The 27,718-nt window shown below is 47.6% G+C and overlaps 2 protein-coding genes across 3 annotated transcripts; one reads left to right on the top strand and one right to left on the bottom strand.

The window, feature by feature from the left end:
- Positions 1 to 373: 373 nt before the first annotated feature.
- PIAS4 (protein inhibitor of activated STAT 4) lies at positions 374 to 17,083 on the bottom strand. Of its 2 annotated transcripts, none has more exons than XM_042479932.1 (11): positions 16,874 to 17,083; positions 11,291 to 11,774; positions 8,868 to 8,952; positions 8,450 to 8,491; positions 7,377 to 7,467; positions 6,627 to 6,755; positions 5,971 to 6,076; positions 5,622 to 5,695; positions 5,002 to 5,162; positions 4,300 to 4,442; positions 374 to 3,589 (listed from the first exon to the last, which is right to left on the bottom strand). In XM_042479932.1, the coding sequence occupies exons 1-11, from the start codon at positions 16,898 to 16,900 to the stop codon at positions 3,390 to 3,392; spliced, it is 1,542 nt and encodes a 513-aa protein (XP_042335866.1). In that variant the 5' UTR covers positions 16,901 to 17,083; the 3' UTR covers positions 374 to 3,389. The 2 variants fall into 2 exon arrangements, with proteins under 2 accessions (XP_042335866.1, XP_042335867.1); XM_042479933.1 differs by lacking the exon at positions 16,874 to 17,083 and adding an exon at positions 13,774 to 13,944.
- Positions 17,084 to 17,944: 861 nt separating this feature from the next.
- LOC121937089 (forkhead box protein D3-like) lies at positions 17,945 to 25,305 on the top strand. Its single transcript, XM_042479980.1, has 3 exons — positions 17,945 to 19,614; positions 22,453 to 22,625; positions 23,784 to 25,305. The coding sequence occupies exons 1-3, from the start codon at positions 19,303 to 19,305 to the stop codon at positions 24,073 to 24,075; spliced, it is 777 nt and encodes a 258-aa protein (XP_042335914.1). The 5' UTR covers positions 17,945 to 19,302; the 3' UTR covers positions 24,076 to 25,305.
- Positions 25,306 to 27,718: the final 2,413 nt, after the last annotated feature.

The raw sequence follows: 27,718 nt of genomic DNA, 5'->3' as shown, positions 1-27,718 counted from the left end.
GGCAAAACCTGTCACAGGGTTTCCTTGGCCAGATTTGTTCAGAGGGGGTTTGCCTTTGCCTTCCTCTGAGGCTGAGAGAGTGTGACTTGTCCACGGTCACCCAGTGGGTTTATATGGCTGAGCTGGGATTCGAACCCTGGCTAAGGAATTGTCTAATTACACATTTGAGAGATTTTGTGGCTGAAGAGTGGGGTATAAATACTCCAAATTAAATAAATATAACGAGGTTCAAGAAGTGGGAATGGTTCAAATCCAACCACCCTCAACCAGAAACTGTATGCTGATCCGAAGATTGAACCAACCCACAAAAAGTAACGCATTTTAAAAATCTCATTCGTTAGGACACCAGGCACAAGGAGAAAAGAAACTAAAATTGAAATATTTCCTTTTTATTCATTTAACAAACACTATAGTTCTTGAGTTTCTGAAGAATGTATTGAACGAAAGAAAAATAATTTCTTTTCTTTACAAAAAAGAAAGAGAGAGAGAGAGAAGGGAGGAAAAATGAAGCAGCAGTAGGAGTAGGAAAGGGGGAGTTAAGTAAAAATGTATGTACAGAATGGAAAGCTGACCGACACAAAAGGAGAGGAGATGGAGAGAAAGACAGGAAAGCAAAGTTTCAGCAGGCTGGACAAGGTTTGAAGGGGCAGGGAAGAAAAGAAAGCCCAAGGGAGATTGAACACACAATTAAATTAGGATCCAAACACTGAGGAAGGAGAAGGACCTTAACGTAAGCTGCGATCTATACAAGGAAAAACAGTTCAGCCCAAACTCTAAAATGGCTCTGGAAGGCATGCGGGTCGTGTCAAGGAAAATATATTGCTTATCCTTTCTTTAGATGCTTGTTTGAGAGGAAAAATAATTAAGTTAATGGGTTGTGGTGGAAAAATAGATTCAGTGGGGAATCCCCACTGCAACCTGGCTGCCCCAACCTGGCTTCCAGAGGTTTTGGGGGAGAGAAATTGAAAGTTTGGCCAATTTGGTGCTGCATCTTCCCAGGGGGTCCCTAAGAGTCCCTTAAACGGGCTTTTTAATATAGGAAAAAAATGCTGATTTGGGGGGGAGAGGGAGAGAGGGAGAAGAGCTAACCATTTCAAATGATCTAACGTCCAATATCAAGCTTGGTTTCATAAAACAAGTGCTCACCGTCCCAAAAGTTCTAACTTTTGGAAGATGTCCAAAATATCAATTTTGGGGATTTTGAAACATATGGGAATAAATATGGGAGGCTTTTTTTCCCCCACCAGAAAAGAGATGTCCTTCTCCATAAAGAGAGAGGGAGCTCTGTCTAACCCAATGCTGCAAAAAACAAGAAGAGCAGCTCCTTTTCAGTTCCAAGGTTTTATTTCTAAAACCACAAACACACACAAAATGCCCTTCCTTGTGAAAACGCAGCACTTGGCAAACCACTATTGGCATTATTTAAAAAACCAACAACCCTCTGCTATTTTAATGGTTATTATTTTAACTGTTAAATAAAGAGTTTGGATTCACTCTGTTGTTACTTTAATTTTAACTTCCTAGGAGGGACCTCAGCCTGACTGGCAGAGGCAGGGAAGAAGATGTGGGGAAGGAGGGGGGAAAGCATTTTGGAAACTCAAAAGAAGAAGAAGAACCCACCCTCAAAGCTCTGCCTTTGCTGCAGCTGGACTGAAGGGAGAGGAAGGAGGAAGGTGAGGGAAGAGAAAAGAACACATCCCAATCCTGGTCCAATTCAATTTGGAGAGGGAGTTACAAGAGCAATTGCTCCATCCCTCCTCCAGTTACGCTCACCAGCCTCGCTGGTCCAGCCAAATACAACAAACGCTACGCACCATTCGCCTCCGACACCCTCAGCAGACACAAGATGGGGGGTGCCACCTTGTTTGGGGGGCTGTTTTCTTTCCCTTGCCAGCGAGAAAAGTCTGAAGGAGCCAAGGCCACATAGCAGAGGGTCTCAGAGGCCAAGCAGAGAAAGATGAGAGATGGGTCATATTTTAGAAGGATCCACAAAACACACAAGCGCACGTGACGAGAGGGACAAAGAGGAGACACTGAAGCAGTCCAAAGGCAATTTGAAGGGAAAAGAGAGTCATTCCCATGCCGCCTTCAGCCCCAGCTCAGCTCCATGCTGTTCTCGTGACGGACCTAACACCTGAATTTTTAGTTTTATTTATTCGTTCATTTGAAACCGAGGTAGTTGGCTAGAAACTGAGAAGGAAAAAGAGAGAGAGAGAGAGAGGGAGTTCCTCCACCTGGCATTTCTTGTTCCAGAAGGCCCATCATCCCCACCCCTCCTCCTGGCACACACTCCCTGCAAAAACAATGCCACCCCCATCCCAAGATGAAGCCCTTGCGGGGAACACGCAGCTCTTCCAAAACACACCAAGTTATTGCACTTCAAAGGAAAAAAGGAGGAAAAAATGACAAATGACAGATTGGTGGTTCAAGCCCTTCCCCTCCACGTATCCCCTCCAAACCTCAACCCCCCCCCATGGCTTCTGTTCAACTTTTTGAAAAGTGGAGAGTCACTAGGCTATCATCTACATTACTTTTGAGAAGAGGCTAAAAAATAAGACAGTTCCAACCTTTCCTTTTTTACATGAGGTTCTTCCTGGGCTGGAGACTGCTGGGCCACCCCAAGGAACCTTGGCTTTAATTCTGCCTCCGTCCCGTCCTGCCCTGAATCTTTCCTCATGCGCCTGCAGAACGGGATCGGAGAGGACAAGCAAAATTGGGAGCCTTAAGACCTCTCCAACCAGCGCAAAAACAAAACAAAAAGTCCAGCAAACATTGTTTGGTGGTGGATTAGGAGCAAGAAAGGAGGGACAAAAAGAAAGAAGGAATTGGGAATGGTTGCTGAACGAGGTAAACACCTCCCTGCCCCCCGAAAAGATGCACAAGACTTTTTGGAAAGTTTGGGGAGCCCACAGGTGGGGTTTGGCCCAGCTCCATTCAGCCAAAGTCCAGTTGTTCCCCTACAGTTCCCCCCAAAACAAGCAAGTGGGGGTCAAGAAGTTCGGGAGAGGATGAGGAAGAGGGCAGTGGAGAAGGGAAACTGAGTCAGTGGCAACCCCCAAAGGTCTTGGAGCCCGGGAAGGGCGCCTCTTGTTTCCAAAGGCAGTCCGAGCTGAGCAGAAATTGGAGGTGGCCTCTCTTTCTTTCCCCGTCTCTTGAGTGGGTCCTTCTGACATGCAACAGCTCCGTTCCTCACCAAGACGGGTCACTCTCTTTATTTTTCATAGTCTAAACTTGGAACCGGGAAGTCAAAGGGAAGCTCCAGAGGAAGAGGAGGAGATGGAAGAGGGGCGGGATAAGTGAGGGGTGTGAAGCCCCTCCTCCTATATCTGAGTTAAGCACCAAGGTATTCAAGCTTTTCCATGCGGAAGTTTCTGGAGCTGCCCCTCTGGTCAGCAGGCGGAGGCCAGGCCATTCTTGTAGAGGCGTGGCACCTTCCTTTTGGGCCCGTCTTCATCCTCCTCTTCGTCTTCCTCCTCCTCTTCCTCCGAGGATGAGCTGTCCAGTGTTAAATCTACCACGTCAGCTGGGACCTTCCCATTCTCCATGCTGGGGGCTGGAGGAGGCACCCCGTTTATGTCCGAAGTGGCCCCTGGAAATGAAGGGAGGAGGTCAAAGGGGGCAAGAGAGAACAGGGTCAGAGGAATTTGAAAGGTTTTAAGAGCCAAATTTATAAACATATATAGTTTTTCCTTTCAAAAAAAGTTCTTCCATGATAGGCTTCTCGAAAAGGATCTTTCTCTACAGCTTAATGCAGGGAAGCCTGTACATGTTGTGTTAGTCATCTGCCACAAACATCACATAGTTCAGACTCTGAAGCACAGAATGGCGGAGAAGGGATCCAAAGGGAGATCTAGTTCATCCCCCTGCCATGCCATCACTAAAACACCCCCAAGAGGAATTCAACAGTCTGTGAACAGCCAACAAGGAAGATGTGCCTTCACTAGACATACACTTTTCTTTTTGCTGTTATTTGTGATTACAACTACTATTCCAGTCCCTTCCATTTCCCAGAAGCCTCCATTGTGAGTTGCCAAAACACCCCAGGGCAATGATACACAATAGGGACATTGTGGGAAGTCAAATGGCAAACAGTTCCTAGATCCACCACTTTTCGGGCTAGAACTCCACACAACACTCAGCCAACGTGGCCAATGTGGCTTAGGGATTCTGGGAGTTGTAGTCCAAAATGCTTACTCTACCATGAGGGCGATTCACTGGATGCAGCCCTCCATGAGCCCCAAAATCTTGGCTAACTTTTTAAAAAAACACCAGCTTGCCAAACAGGATTTTTAGACGTACCGGCAGGGCTGCCCATGACTAGTATTGGACACTGGGGGCTGTAGCTCCTTTCCTTCTCGGCCTTGATGGGGCACCAGGAGCCATCCACTAAGTATTCGATCTCATCGGCATCCTCACATTCTGTCAAGATTTTCGACAGCAGCCTAGCCAGAGAGAAAGACAAAAAGAAAACAGAGATGTCAACTCAAACTCCTGAGTCAAGGCACAAAGTGTTTTTCTTTTATATCAGGGGTGATGAAGAGCCAGGGTGGTATAGCAGTCTAAGTGGTGGACTAGGAGTCTGGGAGACCAAATTTGAATCCCTGCCCAGCCATGGAAACCCGCTGAGTGACCCTGGCCCAGTCAGTCCCTCTCCACTTCAGAGGAAGGCAAAGCCAAACTCCTATGAACAAATCTTGCAAAGAAAACACCACAACAGGTTGTCTCATGTTCATCCCAAGTTGGACATGACTTGAAGGTATACAACTATGACAACAAGAACGATGGGCAAGCTCCAGCAGTCCAGGGTTCAAGCCTACAATGTGCTGTGACAGCCCCAAGATGTCCACTTCCAACCTTTTTTAATAATAGTTTTTTGAGAAGTGGGTTCTGGGAACTGGCATATGTATGAATGCATGTATGTATGTCTCCCTGGCTATGGCTTCATTCCACTCAGAAGCTTCCAGAAGGAGATGGAAAAAGAGAGTCTGGCTTTCTGCTTACCCATCGATCATTAGCTGCTCGTATGTGGCTGGCTTGTCACAGACAGGACACATCCACGTAGGTTTCTTCTCGTTCATCTGCAGGTAGAAAACGGCGTCGAAGCACTGAAGGTGGGCACAGGATTCAGCCCGGCAGGGAACGGACAAGCGCATCTTTACCAGCTTTGGAAGAGAGATTTTTGGGGGGGAGGGAGGAGAAATAGACAATCGAACACGAAATCCACAGTAAGTGACCTGACAACCCAAAGGCATTATCTCTATGCAGAAACATTTTTCTGTACATAAAAAGATGTTTCCTGCGCAGCAAATGCTGTAATGGGGACTTCTGTGCAAAATGGCCATGTGGTTGATTGGCACAGAAAGCAAGATTTTCTGCAAAGAAAACAGCTTTTTCTATGCAGAAAACGTGCCACAACAAACTACAGGCTTCCACAGGATGGCGAAATGGCAGTTAAAGCGGTGTCAAATTGTATTATTTCTGCAATGTGGATGCAGCCTGAGCGCAGAATTAAACTGCTGATACATGTATACCCTGAGAGGTTCTCCTTTAATCTATCTAGACCCACGTTTTAGTGCCAACCACCCCACAGTCTGTATCATAAGGCAAAAGAAAAGACTTACTGGGCATATTAAAGAGACCCGGACACCAGTGGTAGCAATTTCACTTTCTGGATCCAGGCGTAGCTTCTCTTTCACTGTGATTTCAAGGGGGGGGGGGGTTAGTAAAACCAGGCCTCAATTAGCAACTTCCACCACTAAATAAATAAAATCTATCTTTTATTTTGTGGGCTGCCTCACGTTATTGTGAGGAAGAAGATAGGATGTGAGTTTCCAAGGAAAAAACAGAACCCGCCAGAATTAACCCCATTTCCCTGTGTCTGAATGGAAGCCCCTGACCTGCTAAGTCATGGGGAAGGGGAGGCACTGTTGCCACCTTGCCACATGGCATAAAAGAGAAGTACAGGCTCACCAAGTGCCTTGCACAGCTCCGGATGTTTGATGCCGATGGTTTTCAACCTCTGCAGCAACTCGGCGGACGTCATCTGTCGTACGAGGAAGAGGCCGACGGAATAACTCTGGTTTGAGGGGGTGGGAGAGAGAAAACAAGGGGATGACAAAAAGGCACATGAACCCACAGTAGCATTTGCTTCTATTATTATTATTTTGCATTTTTAAAATTGGTTCTTTTCTAGTCTCATTGAAGAATCTCACTGCTTTGAAAGTGGTTAGGTTTGTCACTGAAGCTAAACATCCCCAGCTTTCTAGACAAGGGGAGCAAGCTGGTTTTTATTATGAGTTGCAACAGGGTCCTTTCCACACTACAACTCTCTCTCACACACACAGACACACACACACACTTCAGAAGATAGAATTGTGTGGACTCCAAATGTTGCTGGACTTCAGACCCCAGCAACCCAAGTCAACATGGCCAGTGGTGAGGAGAGAGAACATCAGGATAGCCGTGTGATTCCATCCTCCCCTCTTCCACCAAATGGATCTGGCCAGTGCAAACAGAAAAGACTTCTCTTCTGTGTTTGCATATGGAGAATTTACAGACACACTGCATGTTTCTTGACAGATTTTGCAGAATGAACTCGTGGTCACAGAACCCAGCCAGCTCCGCACCTTTCCGTAATTGCCCCAAATAACTGTGATGCGGTTGGTCGCGGAAGACAAATACATGAGATGGGTGAGGTTGATGGGACGACAAGGCCTCTTTGGCTCCACTCCTGGTTTGTTGGAGGGGTAATAGCCCTAGAGTAAGAAAGGGAGAAAGAGGGAAAGAGAGAGAGATTAATTCTGATCAGGACTGGACATGCTCTGAGAGTCAGAGAGGTGCTTTTGGCTCTCCCCACACAGTTAATGGGCAACACCAACCACAATATTTTTCTTTAAGAACAAGAAAACGTTCTTGGATGATTTCAGAAAAGTGGTTTTCTGCTGTTTCTGTCTGAAAACCTAAACCATGTCTCCAAGTCATTTCTGGTTCATCCAGAAGTGGCAAAGCAACACGGTTTCAGTGATGCTTCAGTGGGATCAGCACAGAGTTTTTGCATTGAATTGAGAGCAGTTTCTTCTTTGCTCCATTGTAAGAGATCAGTTGCAATGGAGGGCAGCCTTGGCATGGAAAAATAGTCCAGCAGACGCTTCCCTTCACCTCAAGGCAAGGCTGCCTTTTCCTCCCCTCCCTGGATGACTGGCAGTTCTAAAGACCAATGGAAGAAAGACTGCCTTTCAGACCAAGGGGCAGAATCACACACACACACACACATACACACACATATACACACATACAGGGACAGAGGAGACTGCCACATCATCCTTTGGAAGTAGGTTTACAGAGTTAGCCCAAAAGCGGACATCAGGTCAACTTACAGGGACAGAACAGTAACTGTGGTTTACTTTGACAGCGATATTTGGGGGGTACTGGTCTTCCTGAGGGCAACTAGTATCGGTGTAGCAGATTCTGGAAAAGGAAAACCCAGAGTTAGCAAACCCAGCTCAAGATAAGGATGAAGCCCAGCAACACTAGTCTAAACCTTCCCTCATTCACAACCCAGATTCCTTGTCCACAACCCAGGCTCAGACAAATTAAATGAAAATTTGGATAATCGATAATTCATAGTAGTGAGGAGTGGAGACCATATCCTTGGTCTCATACTCTCCATCGGGAAGATAACCACCACAGAATTGCAGAGGTGAAAGGGATTCCAAGGGTCATCTACTCCAACCCTGATCAGGAAATACAACTTCCCTGCAAGGTGGACCTCCAAATTCTGTTTAAAAGCCTCTAATGAAGAGGCATCCCCCACCTTCGGAGTTAGTCTATTCCACTGTTGAACAGTACCATGCTCAGGATTGATTTTTCTCTCTAATCCCCTTTCTGTTTGCTTTTTCGTTTGTACAGTGGTCCCTTCCTTTACTCAGGGGATCCGTTCCGGACCCACTCACCCACCCCTCACCCGTGCATAAGGGAAATTCCACGAATGCTCAAGCCCTATTAAAGATAATGGGGCTTGTGCCTGCAATGGCGCACAGTGCGCACACCACAGGCACATGTGCCATTACTTTTCCCGGCGCACAGCACCACTTCTTCTGGCGCTGCTTCCAACATATGCTGGAAGCCATGTGTGCTCACATATGACACGGGCGCACTGTAATTTGAATTCAGTGTTTTGTGTCCTGGTCTCTGCATCTTGCTCCATCTTCTACATGACAGCCCTCTGTAGATTTAAAGGCAACCCCAGAAGAAAAGCTGACTGCTAAGGCAAGACCTGAGAACCAGGGGAATTGGTCTGAAGCAAAGCTGTTTACATTACTTAGGCAAGGATTTCAGCAGACGTCACGGTGTGGTTTGATAAATCCTCCTTGGCCCACCTCCCATCTCCTAGCCCTGTCTGTCTGTCTGTCTCGGGGGTTTTAATTAACAGCCCAGCATCCAAGCTTACCTGAGTACAACCTGGACTGATCTCACACCTGGCTGCAACTCCCTGCCAAATTAAAAACAAACAAAAGGAAAGAAAGAGAGAGAGACAGAGATACAAGAGCACATAATTAAACATCTACTTTAAAGATAAAGGGGGAGATGCTCACTACAATCTACAAGTGACTGCTTGTAGAGAACTCTTTAGAAAAGGAACTCTGTTTCCTTTTTTGATTTAAAAGTTCTTTTTAGGAGCTTGTAACCCTGCAAAGAGCTAAGCAGTTAGCCCAGTCTTAGCTGACAGCAGAGATGGTTCAGATTTTTACTTGGTATTGTTAAAACTGAAACCTCCTTGTCAATCTATCAGCCCAGAAGACCGGCCAGGAGCTCTGCCTTCTGCCTGCCACCAAGTCTGGGAGTGTGAACAAAACCTGGGAGGATACCTGGAATTCCTGATCAGGTCCACTTGCCGTGGCGTTAGGGCAAAGACGCAAGGGCTCTCCTGGAGCTTCTCGTTGTTCTGTGGGACTGGGAAGGTAGAAGTAAAAAAGAGTTTATTTTTGGAGTTTTGCAGAGCTGCAGTCTGAGGACACACATTTAAAAAAGAACCAGAAATCCAGGGGTCTGAGAGGACCACAAACTATATGTGAGGCAGCAATGGGAAGCAGCAGCAAAAAAAGGCCAATGCAATTTTATTGACTCAAGTATAGTATCCCAACCATGAGAAGGAATGGTGCCACTCTGTGCTGGCCAGGAAAAGGGGACACAAAGCTTATCCTTAGGTGGGAAGAGCCAAAGATGATAATGTGCAGGTGAAAAATAAAACCCAGGCACCTCCTCTCTCTAAGGAAAAGAATTGCAAGTACAAGAACGCCTTGTTCTTTGTCTTAACGCCTTGCCGCTTCTGCTCCGCTCTTTACTATATTTAATTGCATTAATTATGAGGTGCCACTGTGTTCAGTGGTTGCTAGGAATGATTTCTACAAGATAGATGAACACCATAGTGGCAATATGCTAAATGTTGCTGGAGTACAACTCTCATCATCCGTGATCAGCACAGCTAACAGTGGTAAGTGATGGGAGTTGTAGTACAGCAACACCCAGAGGCCTACAGGCTGCCCCACATCGTGGTCTAGTAACAGGTTCCACTGCAAAACAGCTCTCTTACTATCAATCTTCCACAGAGAGAGCATGTCTGTGCTTACAGGATGCAGCTCCATACATTTGGGAGGGCTTCCAATTGGGAGAGCTTCTACTACTACTACTACTACTAATAATAATAATAATAATAATAATAATTAATTTATACCCTGCTCTTCAGCCAAGGCTATCAGAGCAGCTTACAGTTTGTAAATAAGACATTTCCCTGCCCTCAGGCTTACAATCTAAAAAAGGCTTACTTATCCCATCAGTATTCCACACTGGGATATGGAATTGTATTATTTTAACTGTAGGTTGTGTTCCACAGAGGCGGGGGAGAGAGAGAGAGAGAGAGAGAGAGAGAGAGAGAGAGATTATTGTATGGCACCAACTGCAGGGAACTTCTAGATGCCCTCATGATTCTCATGTAAGACTTTATTCCTCTAATCCCACCATTGGAAACTACCAATCCTAAACCACTGCTGCCAGCATGGACTCTTCCTGTTGAAACTCATATTCTCAGAGGTACAAATGCATAATACAAAAGTTAATTTATTAAACAGAAGTTCAAAGTACAGTTAAGGATTACTTCTTTAACACATAAGAGATCCAGAATTGTATAGTGGTTTGAATGTTGGACTACGGCTTGGGAGAGCAGGGTTCGAATCCCCGCTTGGCCATGGAAGCCCACCAGGTGACCTTGGGCCAGTCACACTCTTTCAGCCTCAGGAGACAAAGGCAAACCTCTGGTGAACAACCCTTGCCCATACAACTGAGCCAGCATGGTGTAGTGATATGAGTGTTGGGACTACAACACTGGAGACCAGAGTCTGAATTCCTGCTCAGTCCTGGAAATGCACTGGTTGACTTTGGCTAAACCACACTCTCTCAGCATCAAAGAAGACAAAGGCAAAACCTTTTGATCAAATCTTGCCAAGAAAACCCTGTGATTGGTTCACATCAGGGTCGCCTTGAGTCAGAAACAAATTGAAGGCCCACAACATTTAACCAAATTGGGGGGTGGGTGCCTTCAGTGTTGCCTACACTGACTTGGCAGTCATAGCTCTCCATGGTTCTTGAACCCTACCAAGAGATACTGGGAATTTGAATCCAGGCCCCTTCTGTATGCAAAGCACATCCTCTAGCCCTGAGCTATAGGACTTCCCCTAAAATAAAGTAAGATTCCTATCCTCATGGTTCTGAATAAAGGACTGTTTTCAAGGACACTCCTTTACACAGAGTTCAACTGGCTCTCAGGATATCAGCGGGCCAACAGGAGGAGAGAACCTTCTGCTTTTAGAGGTTTGCCACCTCAGCATTAGGAGAAACTTGACAGTAAGACCTGTTCAACAGTGGAACACACTCCTTTGGAGCATGGTGGAGTCTCCATCTTTGGGAGTTTTTAAACAGAGGGTGGATGGCTATTTGTTGGGGGTGCTTTGACTGTGTCTTCCTACATGGCAGAAGGGTGTGAGACTGGATGACTCTTGAGGTCTCTTCCAACTCTATGATTTTATCATTCTATTGTTCCATTTAGCAAAGACAGAAATGTAGGTCTTAAATGTCAGAATGATCAGAAATGGAAAGGCAGGCAACGGACTCTAACACCAGAACAGTGGAGAGAAAGACATTAGAAGGCCTATGAGGCTTAACGAAAGCATCACTGGAAGTTCCTCCCATCCCCACAAAGAGGCAATTATACTCACCATCAACCCCAACAACTCACCAAGTTCGGTGGGCTTCAGTAGTTCGTCCAGGATGGTGTAGAAAGGGAGTTTCACCAGCCGCACCTCCGGCTTGACCGGTTTGACGGGCAAACGCCCCAGTCCGTTTAGGTACTTCCCGTAGAGGGCGGGATAGTCAATGTTGGAGGACGAGAGGGCAGTCCGGGCGACCGCATTGCTGCCACGGTCGTAGGAAGCATGGAGGGAAAGGCCATCAGGAGGCGGTCGGTGGGGCTGGGGGGGTACCGATGGCTGCTGAGGTGGCGGGGGAGGCTGCTGCTGCGTGGGGTGCCCTGGAGGGTCGGAGAGCTTGGCATACCGGGTCTCATAGATCTCCTTAATCTTCTTGAAGAGTTCTGGGCTGCAGTCAAACTGGACCAACTGCAATGCCCGGGTGACCAGTTCGTGTTTCAGGCCACTCTTGCTCCTTCCGACGAAGCCCAACAGCATCTGGAGGTCTGAGACCCGGAAACTCATCACCATGTTCTGTGGGAAGAGACAAGACCCAAAACAAAAAGGGAATTAAACAGACGAAAAAGACGTATTCAGGGTGGAAAACCTGAGCAAAGATCTGGATGGCTAGCAGCAAAAGTGCAAAAATAAATGTTAACTCATTGGCTTGTCTTTTCTTTCTCTATGTCTTTTTCTGAATGTTGAGGCTCATCCTGATTTATGTTCAATATGCTCAAAGCCAAAGAAATTCAGCTGCCTAAAGCAAACCTGAAGTAAAGGGTATGTATGACCAATGAAATTATTCTGACATTCACCCTCCACTTGTTTGAGTATTGGACTTGGACTCCAGGAGACCAGTCTGAGCCCCTGCTCCATCATGGAAACCTCCTGCATATCCTTGGGCAAGTCACATTCTCTCTGCCCCAAAGGAAGGCAAAGCTAACTCCCCTTTGCACAAACTTTGTTAAGAAAACCCCATGACAGGTCTGTCTTAGGGTCGCCATAACTTGGAAATGACCCGAATTCACACAACGCCAACAGAAGAACAGCAAACCAGGGGCTGTTCTAGAGACTAGAGGCAACCATGGAGAAGGCCCTGTCTCACATCCTCACCACCCATACCCACTCCAAGGTTGTTATGAGGACAAAGCAAGGAAGAGAAGAGCCATGTAAGCCCTCTTGTACTTTACATCCACACTGCAGTGAGTGCCTCTAAAAAAATAACACCCTGTAAATCCTAATTAACAGAAATGTAACACACTCCATGCCCACATTTACTTTAAAATGGAATTGATTACCTTCTCTCAGACAAACACGAGTTTAAAAGATAGCTTCCTTTATGCAAGACATCAAATTAACCAACCAAGGAAGTAAGATGAATCTGACTCTGGAAGCACAGATATAAATATATCACATATCAGGCATTCTATACTGTAAAGTTTATTTTGCTTCTTGCTGCTTCACGCCAGTTCAGAGACTGGCAAGGGGCCCTAAGATCCAAAAGATGTCATCCTATACCTTACTGTGTCGTCACCCAGACCCCTTGTGTGGTATGTCTGAAGGAATAGGGAGAAGAAGGTAAAGAGTAAGTCATGCTGTTGCTAATGGCTGATAAGTCAACTTCAACTTATGAGGCACCATGAATGTGAGACCTGCAAGTCCCCCTGTCATCAACTGCCTTGCTCATGTCTTGCGAACTCAGGGAAGTGGCCAGAGCTTTCTTGATGGAGTCTATCCATCCATAGTGAGGCCTTTCTCACTTCCTGTTGCCCTTTTTACGAAGCATTACTCTTTCCTAGCAAGTCATGTCTTCTCATGATATGGCCAAAGTATGACAACCTCAGTTGAGTCATCTTGGCTTTTAGGGAGAGTGCAGATTTGAACTGCTCTAAGACCCATTCACTTGACTTTTTGGAGGTTTGTGGTACCTGCAGAACTCACCTGCAACACCACATATCAAATGAGTTGATTCTCTTCCTATCAACTTTCTTCACTGTACAGCTTCCACAAGTATACATCAAAATAGGAAATACAATGGCATGGACAATTCTAACTTTTGTATTCAATTATATATCTCAGGATCTTGTCTAATTCCTATACCTGTTTTTCTAATCATGCCTCCCCTTCTAAAAACAACAACAGCAATCTGTTAGTCTTTATGAAGAATGAAAACAGACTGGGAACACATATACAGTGAAATCTCCTCTCTTTTCTGCTTCAGGCAGAAGTCCTAACCATTGGTGGTTTCAGTCATCAGCCCCACATCTTACCCCTTCTTTGCTGCTACTGGTTATTCTTGCTTTACTCACAAATAGCTGGCACAAGATGAGGACTTCACCCCCGGCCCTGTGCCCAACTCTGTTATTGCTGCCCTGGCAAATCAAGGCAAAACATTTTGGCAGAGGTAGACCACAACCAAAAGTAGCTTGCAGAAGCCAGGAGTAACAGAAGGAGACAGGAGGGAGGTACAATTGAAAGCTGGCCAATGCCTTGAACATCCCTTCTCCTTCCATCCTACAAAAATTGGCCGTACCATTGCTCCAGTTTCCCGGGTAACAGTGGCTTCAACAACTACCCTGGAAATCGGGCATCATCGTGGCCTGTTTCGTGCAACTCCATTTCTCCCATCCCAGAATCTCCAAGGAATGTCTGAAATTGAAATAATTTTGACTAAATAACTTCAAAACATATAAATCCGCCATGAAGCTGGAGATGCTGGGCTATCATTTCTGATATCTATAAAAGGACTAATAACAATAAAAAATAGGTCAGAGCTTCACCTCACATGACGCAGCGTGCAAAGTTTGAAAGCTCACATCCCTCCGCTCTGGGAGACATTTACCCACCAAAGCATCTTTCTTCTTCTGTGTAATCTCACCAAAGATTCACAACTAAGCCGGTGTGTGTTATGTTCCCCCATCCCATTTTCACTGCCACATTCACAATCTCTCATGGCTCAGAATACCACAAGGAGACAAAAGGGGTGGGTAGCTGATTCTGCAATGCTTTGAATTATTCAGAGCAATACTCTTGTGTTGCAACCTGCAACCTACAACACCCCGTAATGTAGGTTGTCTGTTGACTCAGGGCGACCCCATAAATTTCAAAGGGTTTTCTTAGGCGAAGAATCCTCAGAGATGGTTTTGCCAGTTCCTTCCTCTGAAACAGAAATTACAGCACTGAGTATTACCTAGCGGTCCTCCATCCAAATACGCAACTCCCTTTTTACAACCATTTCACTGGCTGGCTGGTCTGTTTCTGGACACGATTCAAAGTGTAAACACAATTTAAAGATCGCAGTTTTGGACAGACACACATTTCAGCCACACACAATCCCCAGTCTGCAGCTTCTCTCTCTCCCTCTTTCCACAGAAGGAATTTTGCTAAATGCCTCAGCTTCCACCCTCATCAATAACCACTGGGTTTTCAAAATCACACGCAGACACTCAAAGGTAAACAATACATGTCAGTGAAATGCAACAATCGGTCCATTTGATAAATGTGGCTAATGTCTGTAAAACGCTCTGGCCACAATAAATGTACTTTAGGGAGACAACTTCAGTGTATGTTGTGTGTTGGGTACCTGTAACACCATCCCCATGCACATTTGTGGTGGGGCAAATTCCCTCAGATGCCAAAGGGCTTTCGAAGTCCCAGAACCACTAACAACCTCACTCCACTCACTGTCCTGATCTATCTCTCAGCGGTGGCGTCTCTTCCCTTCCCATCAAGGCGAGAAACATGCACTTTCTATTAAGCAGTTTTAAAAAGGAAGAGTGTTGGATGGCCATCTTTTGGCAGCGCTTGGGTATTCCTGCATGGCAGGAGGTTGGACTGGATGGCCCTCGAGGGTCTTTCCCAACTCTATGATTCTATGGGAAATAAGCGGGGGAGTTAAGTGCAACCAAAGGTGTATCTACACTGCAGAAATAAGGCACTTTGACAGCACTTTAACTGCCCTTCTCTATCCTTCAGAATCCTGGGATTTGTAGTCAGGGGAGGCTCCAGAGCTCTCTGACAGACCAGGTTGAATACTTTGCCAAATCCCAGGATTCTGCCGGATAGAGTCTTGACAGCTGAACTGGTGTCAAACTGATTTATTTCTGCAGCGGGGATCTCTCCTGAGAGAGGACTGTTCCTGGGAATGGGGTAGATACAGAGATGTGGGTAAGAGTGGTTAGGAAGGGGAGGCCAATACAGTGGACCCTTGGTATCTGCCAGGTTTGGTTCTCGGACACCCCCCCCCCCAATACCAAAATCCATGGATGCTGAAGTCCCATTCAATACAATGGCATAGTAAAACAGCATCCCTTACATAACATAGCAATACCAAGGTTTGCATACTGCAATTTGTATATTTTAAAATATTTTCAAACCGTGGATGCTTGAATCCGTGGATATGGAGGGCTCACTGTACAATGGAAGATCAGTGGGGAGTGAGGGGACTAATATGGGGGGAATTCAATAGGAGGCGTGGGGGGTATCGGAGACCTACTATTTTGGGGTAACAGGACAAAATAATATTGGTAAAGAGAAACAATAAGTGAAGAGGGACAAACTAAGGGAGAGTCAGAATTAGAGGAGCAAGAAGATTCACATGGGGAGGGGGGCGGATAATGGGGAAGCCAGGATTGTGGGGCTCCTCATTACTGTGAAAGACTAATACAGGGGGCAGTGTTTGGGGGGAGCAAGGCTATTAATATGGAGAAAAAAGGAGAAGCCAATACACAGATAGACATATGAAGCCGGTATGGGGAGCTCCCCATTATTGAGGAAGGCAAACGTAGGGGGAGCATTTGGAGAGCCAGGAGGAGTCATGTGGGGGGAAAGAGAGGAGGCGAATATAGGGAGAGGATGCCACTGTTGAGAAAGCTAACCCAGGGGCAGCATTGAAACTAATACTGTACAGAGGAAGCCAATATTGGGGGGCTGGGGAAGGAAGTCAATGGAGGGATGCTTCATTCCTGAGGGAGACTAAGATGGGGTGAAGCCAGAAACCGGGGGGCATGATTGGTGGAAAGTAGGATGGGGAGAAGCCACCATTTGTGGGCAACCCATTACTGGGGGAGACTAAGATGGAGATGAAGCTTATTTTATCTGTGGCCTCCCCATTATTGAGGGAGACTCAGTTAAGGGAGAAGTTGACGACTGGGGGGCTCCCCATTATTGCGAGAAGCCAGGAGTTGGGGGCTGCCCATTACTGGCGGAAACTATGATGGGGATGAAGCTAGTATTGGGACTAGAGACTAAAATGGGGAGAAGTCAGGAGTTAGGGGCTCCCCATTATTGGGGGGATACGATGAAGAGAAAGCCAGGAGTTGGGGGCTGCCCATTCCTGGGGAGATCGAGGCGGGGGTGAAGGCAACATCTGGGGCTCCCTCTCGTTGAAGACAGGAATCGGGGGCTCCCTATTGTTGGGGGCGGGGCCTGTGGCTGGCGAGAGGCCCCTCCCCTCCGCGTAGGCCCCCCCCCCTCCCGGGCGCCCCCCCCCCCCCTCTCCTGAGGCGCAGAGATCCGGCCCCGCCGCCGGCTGAGGAGGGAGGCCTCAGGGGCCCGCCGCCGCCCCCTCGTCCCCTCCCGGCCCGCCCCTCCTCTCGCCCCCGCCTCCCGGCCGCCGCCGGCCACTCACTCACTTTCGCCTCCACCAGCTCCGCCGCCATCTTGGCTTCCAGCGTCCTCCGCGCCGGGGACAGGGGAGGGAGGGGGCCGGGGAGGAGGAATAGCCGCCGCCGACGTCACGTGACGAGGAAGCCGCGCCGCCTCTGGCCAATCCGGAGCCGCGGCGGCGGTGGTTTCTTTTCCCTTCACTCTCAATCATTCCCTCCAGGCGGCGCATGCGCAGCCGCAGCGGGCGCTCTCTCCACACAGACACCTTGACGACGCATGCGCAGCCAGGATTCCTCTCCGCCGTAAGGCGCATGCGCAGCGAAGGAGTCAGTGCCGCTAGGATTGCCATGAGGCTGGAAGGGCGGCGCATGCGCTTTGGCGCGGAGAGGGGCCCGCCGGCTCTCCTCTCGTCCCCCTCCCTCCGGCTTCTTAAAGGGACAAGAGCCTTAAATCTGGAGTGAGGGGGAGGAAATCTAATTAGGCCAGAGCTTAATTGGGTTGCTAGATCTCACTAGTGTGAAGCGGAGGGGCTTTATTTGGCTCCCACTTGGAAGGAAAACATGTTAAACGTGCAGGCAATGGGTGCAAGGGAAGCCTCTGCTCATGTACAGAGTGCCTTATCATGCTTCATGGCTTGAACCGTGGTTTTCTATCATTCACTGTATCCACACTGGAGAAATAACCCGGTTTGGCACCACTTTTCAGCATCCTGGCCCAAGGCTATGGAATTCTGGGAGTTGGAGTAATTATTGGACACCACAACAAACTCCAACTCCCAGAATTCCATAGCCGTGAACCAGAAAAGAGTTAAAGCGGTGGTGCCAAACCAGGTTATATCTCCAGTGTGGATTGCGAGAGCAGATTCGAACCCAGGTCCTAACCCAACATTCAAACCACTCAAACATCTCTTGCAGTCAAAAACATTATTCCTGATTTTTAGGTGGAATGTCTTTGAATCTGTTTATGTTTACATCTCTGGAGCAGCAGAAGACAAGCTCCCTCCATCTTCTCCACAGAATCCTTTCAAGATGGCTCCCAGGTCGCCTCTCTGCCTTCTCTTCTCCCAGCTCCCTCTCTGAAAGGGGAGAAGATGGAGAAGGATGAGACGACGGCGGCCATCTTGAAGCGTCTGGGGGGCTCCCATGAACAGAAGATGGAGCCATCTTGTTTCCCGCTGCCCCTAAGACGAGGCCAAGAACCAATGGACTTCAATGGCAAGATGGCACCTAAACATTAGGAAGAACCGTCCAACAGCACCTCAAGGGCTGGCGGCCTCTCTAAGGAGTTTATCACACTGGAGGGAAACCGGGAGTTAAACGTGATATAATACAAAGATTACCCGGAAATGTCCAAAGTTTATCACACAACGTCGCAGTTAACGTGAAATAACACAAAGTTAACCCACAGTTAAAGTGAAGGAAACCGGCAGCTTTTTACATTCGGAACAAACCGAATTTTAAAAGCTGCTGGTAACTTCGCGTTGTTTCATTTTAGCAGCGATTAGTGTGATAGACTTTCCGAATTTGCAAGTTGTTTAAATTCTAATTCAACTTAACTCTTGTTTAATTCCCGTTTTCTCGCAGGATCTCGCTAGTGTGATACACCTCGAAGATCCTATGACTCTATGGGACGTGTCTGACCAACATGCTTTGTTGTTGTTGTTGTGGGTCTTGAAATCCTTTCCAACGTGGCGACCCTAAGGGTATTTCTTGGCAAGATTTGTTCAGAGGGGCTTTACTTTTCTCTGGGGCTGAGAGAGTGCAACTTGCCCAACATCATCCTATGGCTTTCCATGATCTCCAGAGACTTGTCGTCTCAGTATTGAACCCACTACACCATCCTGGCTCTTGTCGTTTATGGTTCAATACTTTCAGGTGTTTTGGGGCCATTTTGTGGCTAACTGGAAAACTTTGGCTTCCCTTCACTGTTGGAAAAATGCTGGGCTTGGTCCACTTTGCAAAGAATTGCTGGGCTTGGTCCATTTTGCAGTTCCTGGTAGGAAACGTATTTCAAGAAGGGGAAACATTACTGGATCGGAAGTGGACTTGTCGCCGTCAACCTGGGCAAATTCTCAATAGGTAAATTTTTATTTAAATCGGATCAAGGTCTCTGTTTTTCGAGACCTTTGGGTGACACCCCTCCAGCTGCTGCCAAACCCTGTTGGCGAACCCGGCTCAGAATTCCTCCATCCCAAGTGGATTAATCAATGTATTTATTAGGCTTAAGGACCAAATCCTGCTAAAGCCAAGACTTTGCCAGATAAACAGGCTGCTTTGCGAAGGCAGTCCGTTTGTGAAAACACAATTAGGAAAACCTGGTAATCTCCACTAATTACAAGCCATCCCTCGGGCGGCCTCTTCATTTCGTCTGGACGTCCGGCGGGGATTTTGGGACCGGTTCCTCCAGAAGAAGGGAGATGACTTGTGACCGAGGCTGGTCCCAAGTTGTGTGAAGCATGGAAGGAGCTGAAGGCGAAGCCCAGAAGCCGCCCGGGGTCTCTTTTACCATCGATTACCTACTTTTCGATAAAGGAAAGCCGACCCGAAGAGACCCAGAACCTAGTGGTCAAGTGGAGCCGGAGGAAGGGAGAAACAACAACGAAATTGAAACACCGAGAGCTGGGATGTCTCCGGACCTTCTGGACAAACCCAACCAGTCCTACATTGCCTTGATCTCCACCGCCATCCTCTCTTCTCCAGAGAAGAAACTTCTGCTCTCCGACATCTACCAATGGATTATGGACAAATATCCGTACTTCAAGAACAAGGTGAGCTCCTACCACGCAGTCTCTAATGTCAGGATTTAAACCATGGAGAGGGAACCGAAAATGTTTATTTTGACTTCTTCTGATCATGGCTGGATGTCTAGGGAACAGGATTCCATCCAGAGATGGAAATTCACTCTATGGAGCTGGTATCCAAACTTAGGTGGTTATGTTGAGGGTGAGGAGATAAGAAAGACCCTGCAGCTAGGTCCAACTAAAGGCCTATCTATCTCGGCATCTTCTTTGTCCCAGAATGGTTAACCAGACACTCGTGGAGGAAACCCACAGAGAGGCTGAGGAGAGAAATATCACCCATCCACTCATATTGCCTAGCTTTTTGGTTCAGAGAGGCTTGGCCAGGGCTCGCTCTCAGCCTTCTCTTCCATGCGTTGCTCTAATCTTCCCTTTTGAGCTGCCTGGTTTGGCAGCCATGACGGCATTTTGCCTCCGGGAAGCCTACTACTTTAGACTGGTGCCCCATGTGAAGGCACGGCTCCATGTGTTGTTGTGTGCCGTCAAGTCATTTCCGACTCATGGCGATCCTAAGGCAAACCTATCATGGGGTTTTCTTGGCAGGTTCTTAGAGGGGCATTGCCATGGCCATCCCCTGAGGCTGTGATTCATCCAGTGGGTTTCCATGGCCAAGCTGGGATTCAAACCCCAGCCTCCAGTCCTAGTCCAACGCTCAAACCACTACACCGCACAGTTCCATTTACCAGCCTTCAATTGCACCCTGTTTAGCAAACATGACCCTTCCTGAGTCTGTAACGCCAGAGCAGATGATAAGAACATGCCTCTGACTCCGCTTTCTCCATATTGTGAAGGTGCTTTTTCACATTCCACACCGCATCCTCACACACTTTGTTCTCCCAAATGCCAAAAAATAAATAAAAGATCTACCAATGTTGTCACCCTTCCTCATAAAGGAGTATTTTCCAATCCCTTGGTCAAGTTTGGCTGCCCATTTCCATGCCTTTTCCATATCGCATATACCAGGCTTTTGTACATTTGCACAGTGTCCTTTTGAGCCAGCCTGGTCTTGTGTGGTTTAGAGCACTGGACTATGAGCATTGTTGATATCTGGCATGGATTATTTTGTTTTTAGTTCCTTTTTTGGCTGCAAGCCGAGGTTACGGTTTGCTAAAAAATGATTAATTCATTGGGAGGGAGATAAGAAAGGGGCCGGGTGCCACGCTTGGTCCAGTCGGAGAAAAATTGCTGCAAAGGAGCTATCCAAGGTACTGAGGAGATGTAGATGGATAAGTTTCAGGTCATTGGATAATAACTGATGGGGATAGAAGGGGCACCCACCACTCCAACATGGACGCCTCAAGGCACCCACGGTGCAGACAGTTCTGCCCAGGCTAAGCCTTTCTCTGCCCTCCCCAAAGGGTAAATCTCCTCTCCAACAACAACATCCCACCTTTCCCAGAGTTTGGGACTCAAGGCAGTTCCCAAAATGTTAAACATGCAAAGGGATCTTGCAAAACCTTTCAGACTAACTGTGCAAAAGGAATATGCAGAGAGATCCTGCCACATCTTTGAGACTAACTGAAAGAAAGATCTTGGCAGCAGGAGCTTTCCTAGACTTAAGTCTACTTCCTCAGATGCATTTGGAAGTAGACTGTAGTCTACGAAAGCTCCTGCTGCCAACTTCTTTCTTTCAGTTAGTCTCAAAGTTGCTATAGGATCTCTCTACATACTGATTTGACAGACTAACACGGCTATACCTTTGAATTCTAACCCTGGGCAAAAGGAGTTGTAGCATGACCTTTCCTAGACTTGGTTTCTTTCTTCAGATACTTGGAGTGAACTGATGCCCAAGGAGGACTTTTCTAGACTGTATGAATACTCATGGAAATGCAAAACTCATGGGTATGGTGAGGAGGTGACCATTGCTAAACCTTCATATCATAAAGACATTTAAAATGTGTTTATCAAAACAGTTACTGATCAAACCATCAAAAGTATTTCCAAATCAGAACTGTATTTCCAACTATTTTTTTGTTGTGGGAGGGGTTATGGTTAACCTCTTGAACGTTTTTAGGGAGCAGAAATTTGCTCCTAGGAGTCTCAGGGGCAGAACATTGACCTTTTAATTCAACACAATTGCCTCCCGCACAAAACACAGTAAATATCTCTTCTAGACTTCATTTCAGTTCACTGAGCCTCACTAGTGAATTGCAGTGCATGACAAGGCCATTCCTTTCCCTGGTCAGCAGAGAGTGCTGTCGAAGAGAATAATGGTTCCAATATTGGGAAGCAGGAACAAAATGGCACTTTTGGAGGGAAGGATGGAACATAAATGAGGAGGAGGATAGTTTGTAAGACATGCTCAAGAATTATTGCAGGTCATTTCCCTGGCAGGTTATGAGATGAGCGGCTATCTGCACTTGGCACATGCTCAGGGGCAGCTTCTTTTGGTACACTGCACCATGGGGCCCATCGCTATAGCATCGGTTTGTTGCTGTTGTGGCATGCCTTTAAATCATTTCTGGCTTAGGGGGACCCTTAGGCAAAACTATTACAGGGTTTTCTTGGCTGGAGGGGCTTTCCTCTGAGACTGAGAGTATGCCTTGCACCCAGTGCGTTTCCATGGCTGAGAAGCAATTTAAATTCTGGTCTCCCAAAGTCCTAGTCCAACATTCAAACCGCCATGCCATGTTGGCTTGGTCATCTTGGCAAGAGTGGTGCAGGATGCCAATATAGGCCCTTGGCATCCCTTTCCTCTTCCTGCCTCCCCAGATAATTCTCGCCCCTTTTGTATTTTAACCCACTGGTGTTGGGGGTCTTGTATTTTTGCTCCCTTTTTCTACTTTATTGTCTCCCTCCTGGTTCCAGGAGAAGAGTTGGCGCAACAGTGTCCGCCACAACCTCTCCCTGAACGAGTGTTTTGTCAAAGCCGGACGCAGTGAGAATGGGAAGGGCCACTTCTGGGCCATCCACCCGGCCAACCTGGAGGACTTCTCCAAAGGCGACTACCACCGACGCAGAGCCCGGCGCCGGATCCGCAGGTGAGCCTCTGGGGCAGGAGGGGGGCGAGGGGGGAGGCTTGCTGTCACCCCAAATAAATCCCCCTCACTTATCCGGCTGCGCCATATGCGGCGCCAACCCGGCCTCCTCCTATCCTTTAATGGGCTCTAATAAACCCAGGCGAGTCTCCTCGGTCAAGGATAAGACCTCTGCCCTGACCTCTGCTTGACCGCTCTGGACCCACGGAAAAGGGGGAATCCCGCTGACCCCTTCAGCTTTCACTCTCTGGGTTTGGGGAGAAAAGGACCCCGAGTTGAGGGTCGTGCCAGAGGGGGCACCCCATTCTCAACCGGGGTACCCGCATTAACTGCAGGTGACCCTTTGCGGTTGGGTTCAAAGAGGGTTCCCACTTGGGAGAATCCCCAACATGGGCCCACATACACTTCGTGGGCAAAAGCAGGAGTGCCAATTTATTAGATTACAAATTAATCAGAGAAATTAACCTGCTGTAGATGAAATGCCATGGAGGATCAAGTTGTTGGTGTGTCAAGACTCTGGGAGTCTAGGGTTCAAATCTGTACTTGGTCATGGGAACTCACTGGGTGAGCCTGGGCTGTCACATTCTCTTGGTTTCAGAAGACAACAGCCTTGGAAGAAATCTGACCAAGAAAACTGAGCCAGTGAGGTGGAGTAATTTGGAAAGAAAAGAAGCAGGAAAAAATAAAACCGAGCAAAACTTGCATTGAAAAGCTATCAACAGTTTTGCCCAGCAGCAAACATACTTTTTTCCTGACCAAAATGCTTGCCAAGAGAGAAGGGGGGGGGGGAGACCACCCCAATTCTCCAAAACGCAAAAAAGAAAAACATCTCGGGGAGGGTGGACCTTTTCTTTACAAGAATGTCCCGATATACTGAGAATTCCTTTTTTCCTCAAAGTTTTCTCTTGTGAGAAAACGGCAAGGATGTTATTACGGGGTTTCTCTGGCTCCCAATTGTTTGGCGGCTGAAATTTGGGGCAGGATTGTTTGCAGTTGGTTGAGATCACTGAGCTGCAAATCTCTAATTGTGCAATTATAGTTCTGTGTGGATTTTATGCCACAAAAAGTGGCATTTTATGTTCAGGGAGAACCCCAACTACCCTGCACATGAGCGTTGAATTTGAATTCTATCACTCCGTATTTTTCCCTTCTTCCCCTCAGGATGGCTGTCAACTTTGGCTACTACCACCCGTACGCCTTCTATGGACTCGGCTGCTGCCCGCCGGGACGCTACTGCCTTTGCTGCCCCCCATATGCCCACCCTGGCATCACCATCCCGCCTCACCCGCCAGCCTTCCCGCCTCTCCTCTTGCCCACGGCAGGGGCTTCGTGGCCTCACCCCTTCCTTGTGGGGAAGACGGATAAACCTCAGGGGGAGAAACGGCACAGCTGGGCCACCTGGAGCCGGTCACATCTCCAAGTCACACAGGTGCCAACCCATGCCAACCTGTGACCTCCTTTCCCCTTGCCCCACTTGGAGACACATGGCACCCTCTCAGAGACACTCTCGCCTTGGCAGCCAACATTTTTTGGGGCCAGTGTTACTTCTTGCTGGTTCCTGAAGAACTTTCATTAGCAATTGGCACAAATGGGGCACCAGTCCCTGGCACTGGGGGCAATTTTTTTTAAAAACTGCCACTCTCCTACATCAGGCTGAAAAGCACTACTTCAGGGGTGTTGCACAGCTTTGGGGAGATGCTGCATGGCTCTCTGCTGATACAGATATCTGGTCTGTAATAATCTTTTGGCTGGATTTGAACTCTGGACCTTCTACACAGAAAGGACATGCTCTGCCGCAGGACTACATGGCAAAGCTGGTGCTATTAAGACGGGGGCCTGGGTCACTGGTGCTGTTGTTGTTTTCCTGACCTACAAGTCCCATCCTCCCACCCTTCTAGTGAGTCCAGCCAAGGATGCGGGGAGCTGCAGTCCGACAGCATCCGGAAGGCTGCCTTCATCCATCCCCTGTGCTCAAGAGAACAAGATGAGAACTTTATTGGGAGAAAGATGGTGAAAATACTCCATTTTCCCCATAGCAGATAGGCTACAGCAACAGACTCAGTCCTGTTCAACTCTCTGTTGAACAGGACTGAAAGTCCATCTAGACCTGTGTTCAAATTCTGACAGGGTTCCAGGAAGCTCACAAGATGGACAGGAGGCACCAGGCCATTCTACATGGATTTATCACTGGGGCCCCTTATACTGCCTTTGTGGAGGCAGAATTGAGGTTCTTTGTCATTTCGTTCAACATGCTCTGAATGTGTCTTTTCTTTGAAAAAGGACAGAGGGGGGAATCCTTGGACTACCCCTCCTATGCTCCCTTATACTTCCCGGGGCATCTGGGAATTGAAGTCCCAACTTCAATGGGCAAAAGGTTTCACAATGGGCTTTAAGGACAGATGCAAGGAGGTATGCATGATCTGAACCCAAAGCTATCAGGGGATGTCTCCATTTCAGCAATAGGGCTGTGGGGAGTGAGGACCCAAATGGGCCGAGTCTGGGAATGAGGTTCAAATCCGGAACAAGGTGGGTGTCTCCCAAAGTGAATAGAGTTTGTGCAGGGGATGGAACATGTGCAGATTTTAAAACCTGGGCCAGGTTGCTAATACTTTGTAAGGCCAATGCAAGTATGACCACATGGGGGGAAACGGACGCTGGAAAAGGACGATTTCCAGCTTTTAATAACCGGAAGTTTTCATATGAAAAAGCAAGAGTTCTTCATCCTCTTAGTTTTGCAATAAATTTTGTCCTGACTGCTTGTTCTCCCCTCTGTTCCTAATCTTCATGCATGCATGTATGCATATATCCATATGGGGCTTTCCATCTCCCAGTTTGTGTGGGGTGCGGGGCGGGAGACGGGGGGCAATTTAGAAATTGATTTTCTTGATTAGCTAATCCTGTATTTTTATTTAAACTCACACGCATGCACACACACACACACACACACTGCTTGGCCTAATTGCTTGCCTGCTAATTGTTCCTGATGCCCTTAATGAAAATCGTCAATCCAGGCCACTAAGTGGCATTAAGGGAAGATAACCTTGCCTCTTAAGCCCAGGAGATAAACTCCCCTAAATCTCATAGCGGCCTTGAAAAATAGGAGGCTTATGACACAAGCTAATCTCTTAACAATGTCGCCGCCCTTGCTGTCAAAAGAAGGTGCGAAGGAAATGCAACCAACACCTGTGATCTGGGAGGGTGCAAGGGCTTCGGGGAGAAACGGGTTTTGGGGTCCCATTTTCAATTCTGGTGGCTCTTTGCAATAGTCTGCAAAGCCAGGTTCGTGAAAAAAGGCCAATAATTGCAGCGAGCAGCTCAGTTTGTGCCAAGACCAACCAGTTCTAGCCACGTTTATTGCCACCAGAAACAGGTCTTTTGTAAAGCCAATGGCTCTCGATTATTGAATTAAAACCATGGCCAGAAATACATTTTGCACTCGCGATAGTGATGGCTTGCAATGAAGCAAGTGCTTCTAGGTAAATAACATGCCTTCTCACTCACTTTCGAACTCAACCAGCAAGAATTGCAGCTAAGATCAGGCAAAAGAGGGAAACAATGATTTTACCTCTGGATTTAAATTCAGTCCTGCCAGCCTTGACTCCATTACATTGCCGGTGGGAGACAGAAGAGGCATTTTATGGGTAGGATCTTCTCCATCGATCCAGACAAGGCAGACACAAAGATTTCTAGACCACAGTCCTGCCCTATTCGTGAAGTAAAAGATAGGGAGGATATTTTAAAAATATTTGGACAGCAGTTGAAACAGCGTTTCTCAAGGGTTGAGAAACCGCAGCCTGCAGAGACATAAATCAGGGATGTAGCCAAGGGGGGGGGTCCTTGGGGTCCGGACCCCCCCTTCCATTAGATACAATGAAAGGTGTGTGCCACCACACCCAAGCCCCATTATAATGGTGGCACTTAGTCTGGACACCCTCCCCCTTCCCAAAATCCTGGCTATGTCCCTGTGTGAATCCTTGCAGTTTGAGACTGGTGTTCAAGTCATTCCCAACGTATGGCTACCCTAAGGCAAACCTATCACAGGGTTTCCGTGGCACATTTCTTTAGAGGAGGCTTGCCATGGCCACTCTCTGAGGCTGAGAGAGTGTGACTTGCCAAAGCTCCCCCAGTGGGTTTACGTGGCTGAGGCATGATTTGAACCATGGTCTCCAGAGTCCAATACCATGCTGGCTTCAAGACTTCTCTTGCACCAAATACCCTCATCGTTGTTTTGTGCAGAACACATTTTTCCCTGCAGGAAACAAAAAAGTTTGCAGATTTTTTTCCCCTGTATGTAAATAAAAACCTTGCTATTCTGTGCAGAATGGGCTGCCTGTTTCTGCACAGAAAGCGTAGTTGACAGCAAGAAATAATGACGCGTGACATTTTATATCTTTGCGCAGAATGGGCCTCAAATTGCAAAGCGTCTTTCAGAGCTACGCAGTTTGCAGACACTTTCTTCCAAAGAGGAAAAGAATGCATTTTTGAAGCAGTCGAATAAAGCATCGTCTAAGGCTCTGTGCCGGCTTGTTCTCAGTCGCCAGACCCCGGCCCGCCTGGGTCCTCTGGCCGTCTCCCCCGTGGCCCCGACCCCCTTCCCCTAAATGCCTGGCCATCTGCTCAGTGACAGCTTGGGACCCCTCCCCGGCTGCCTCGCGTTGCCAACCGGGCTCCTTCTTAGCCGCCTCCGAGCTGAGCCTCCTGGCCTGTAATCGGTGGGAAAAGGCCGATTAGACGCAACCTCGTGTGTCTCCAATCCCGCATCAAGTGGTGCTTACTTCACGCCACTGGAGGCAAGCGGATTAGGGCGAGGAGAGCCGGGAAAAGCTCTTTTAAGGCATGCATGGGGGGAGGATATGGGCCACACCGTTATCAGATAACCTTTAATATGCACGCTGCGGGAACACATATTTTTACTATTTTGCCCCCAGGACCCTCAGCCCTCTGCTGCGAAACCCTTTCTTAATTCTATAAAGAACATTCAAGACTAAGGGGAGAGTTTCATGCGCAACCCTGTGAAGCATAGTGCAGCCTCTGGGTTGCAAGCGGCCCCTGGATCCCAGTTTTGTGGGCCTTGAACACACACACGAACCCCAGAA

This window comes from Sceloporus undulatus, chromosome 7 (genome assembly GCF_019175285.1).
Source record: "Sceloporus undulatus isolate JIND9_A2432 ecotype Alabama chromosome 7, SceUnd_v1.1, whole genome shotgun sequence".
NCBI lineage: Eukaryota > Metazoa > Chordata > Lepidosauria > Squamata > Phrynosomatidae > Sceloporus > Sceloporus undulatus.
Note: the sequence above shows the minus strand (reverse complement) of the source record. Positions and strands in the feature narration are given on the sequence as shown.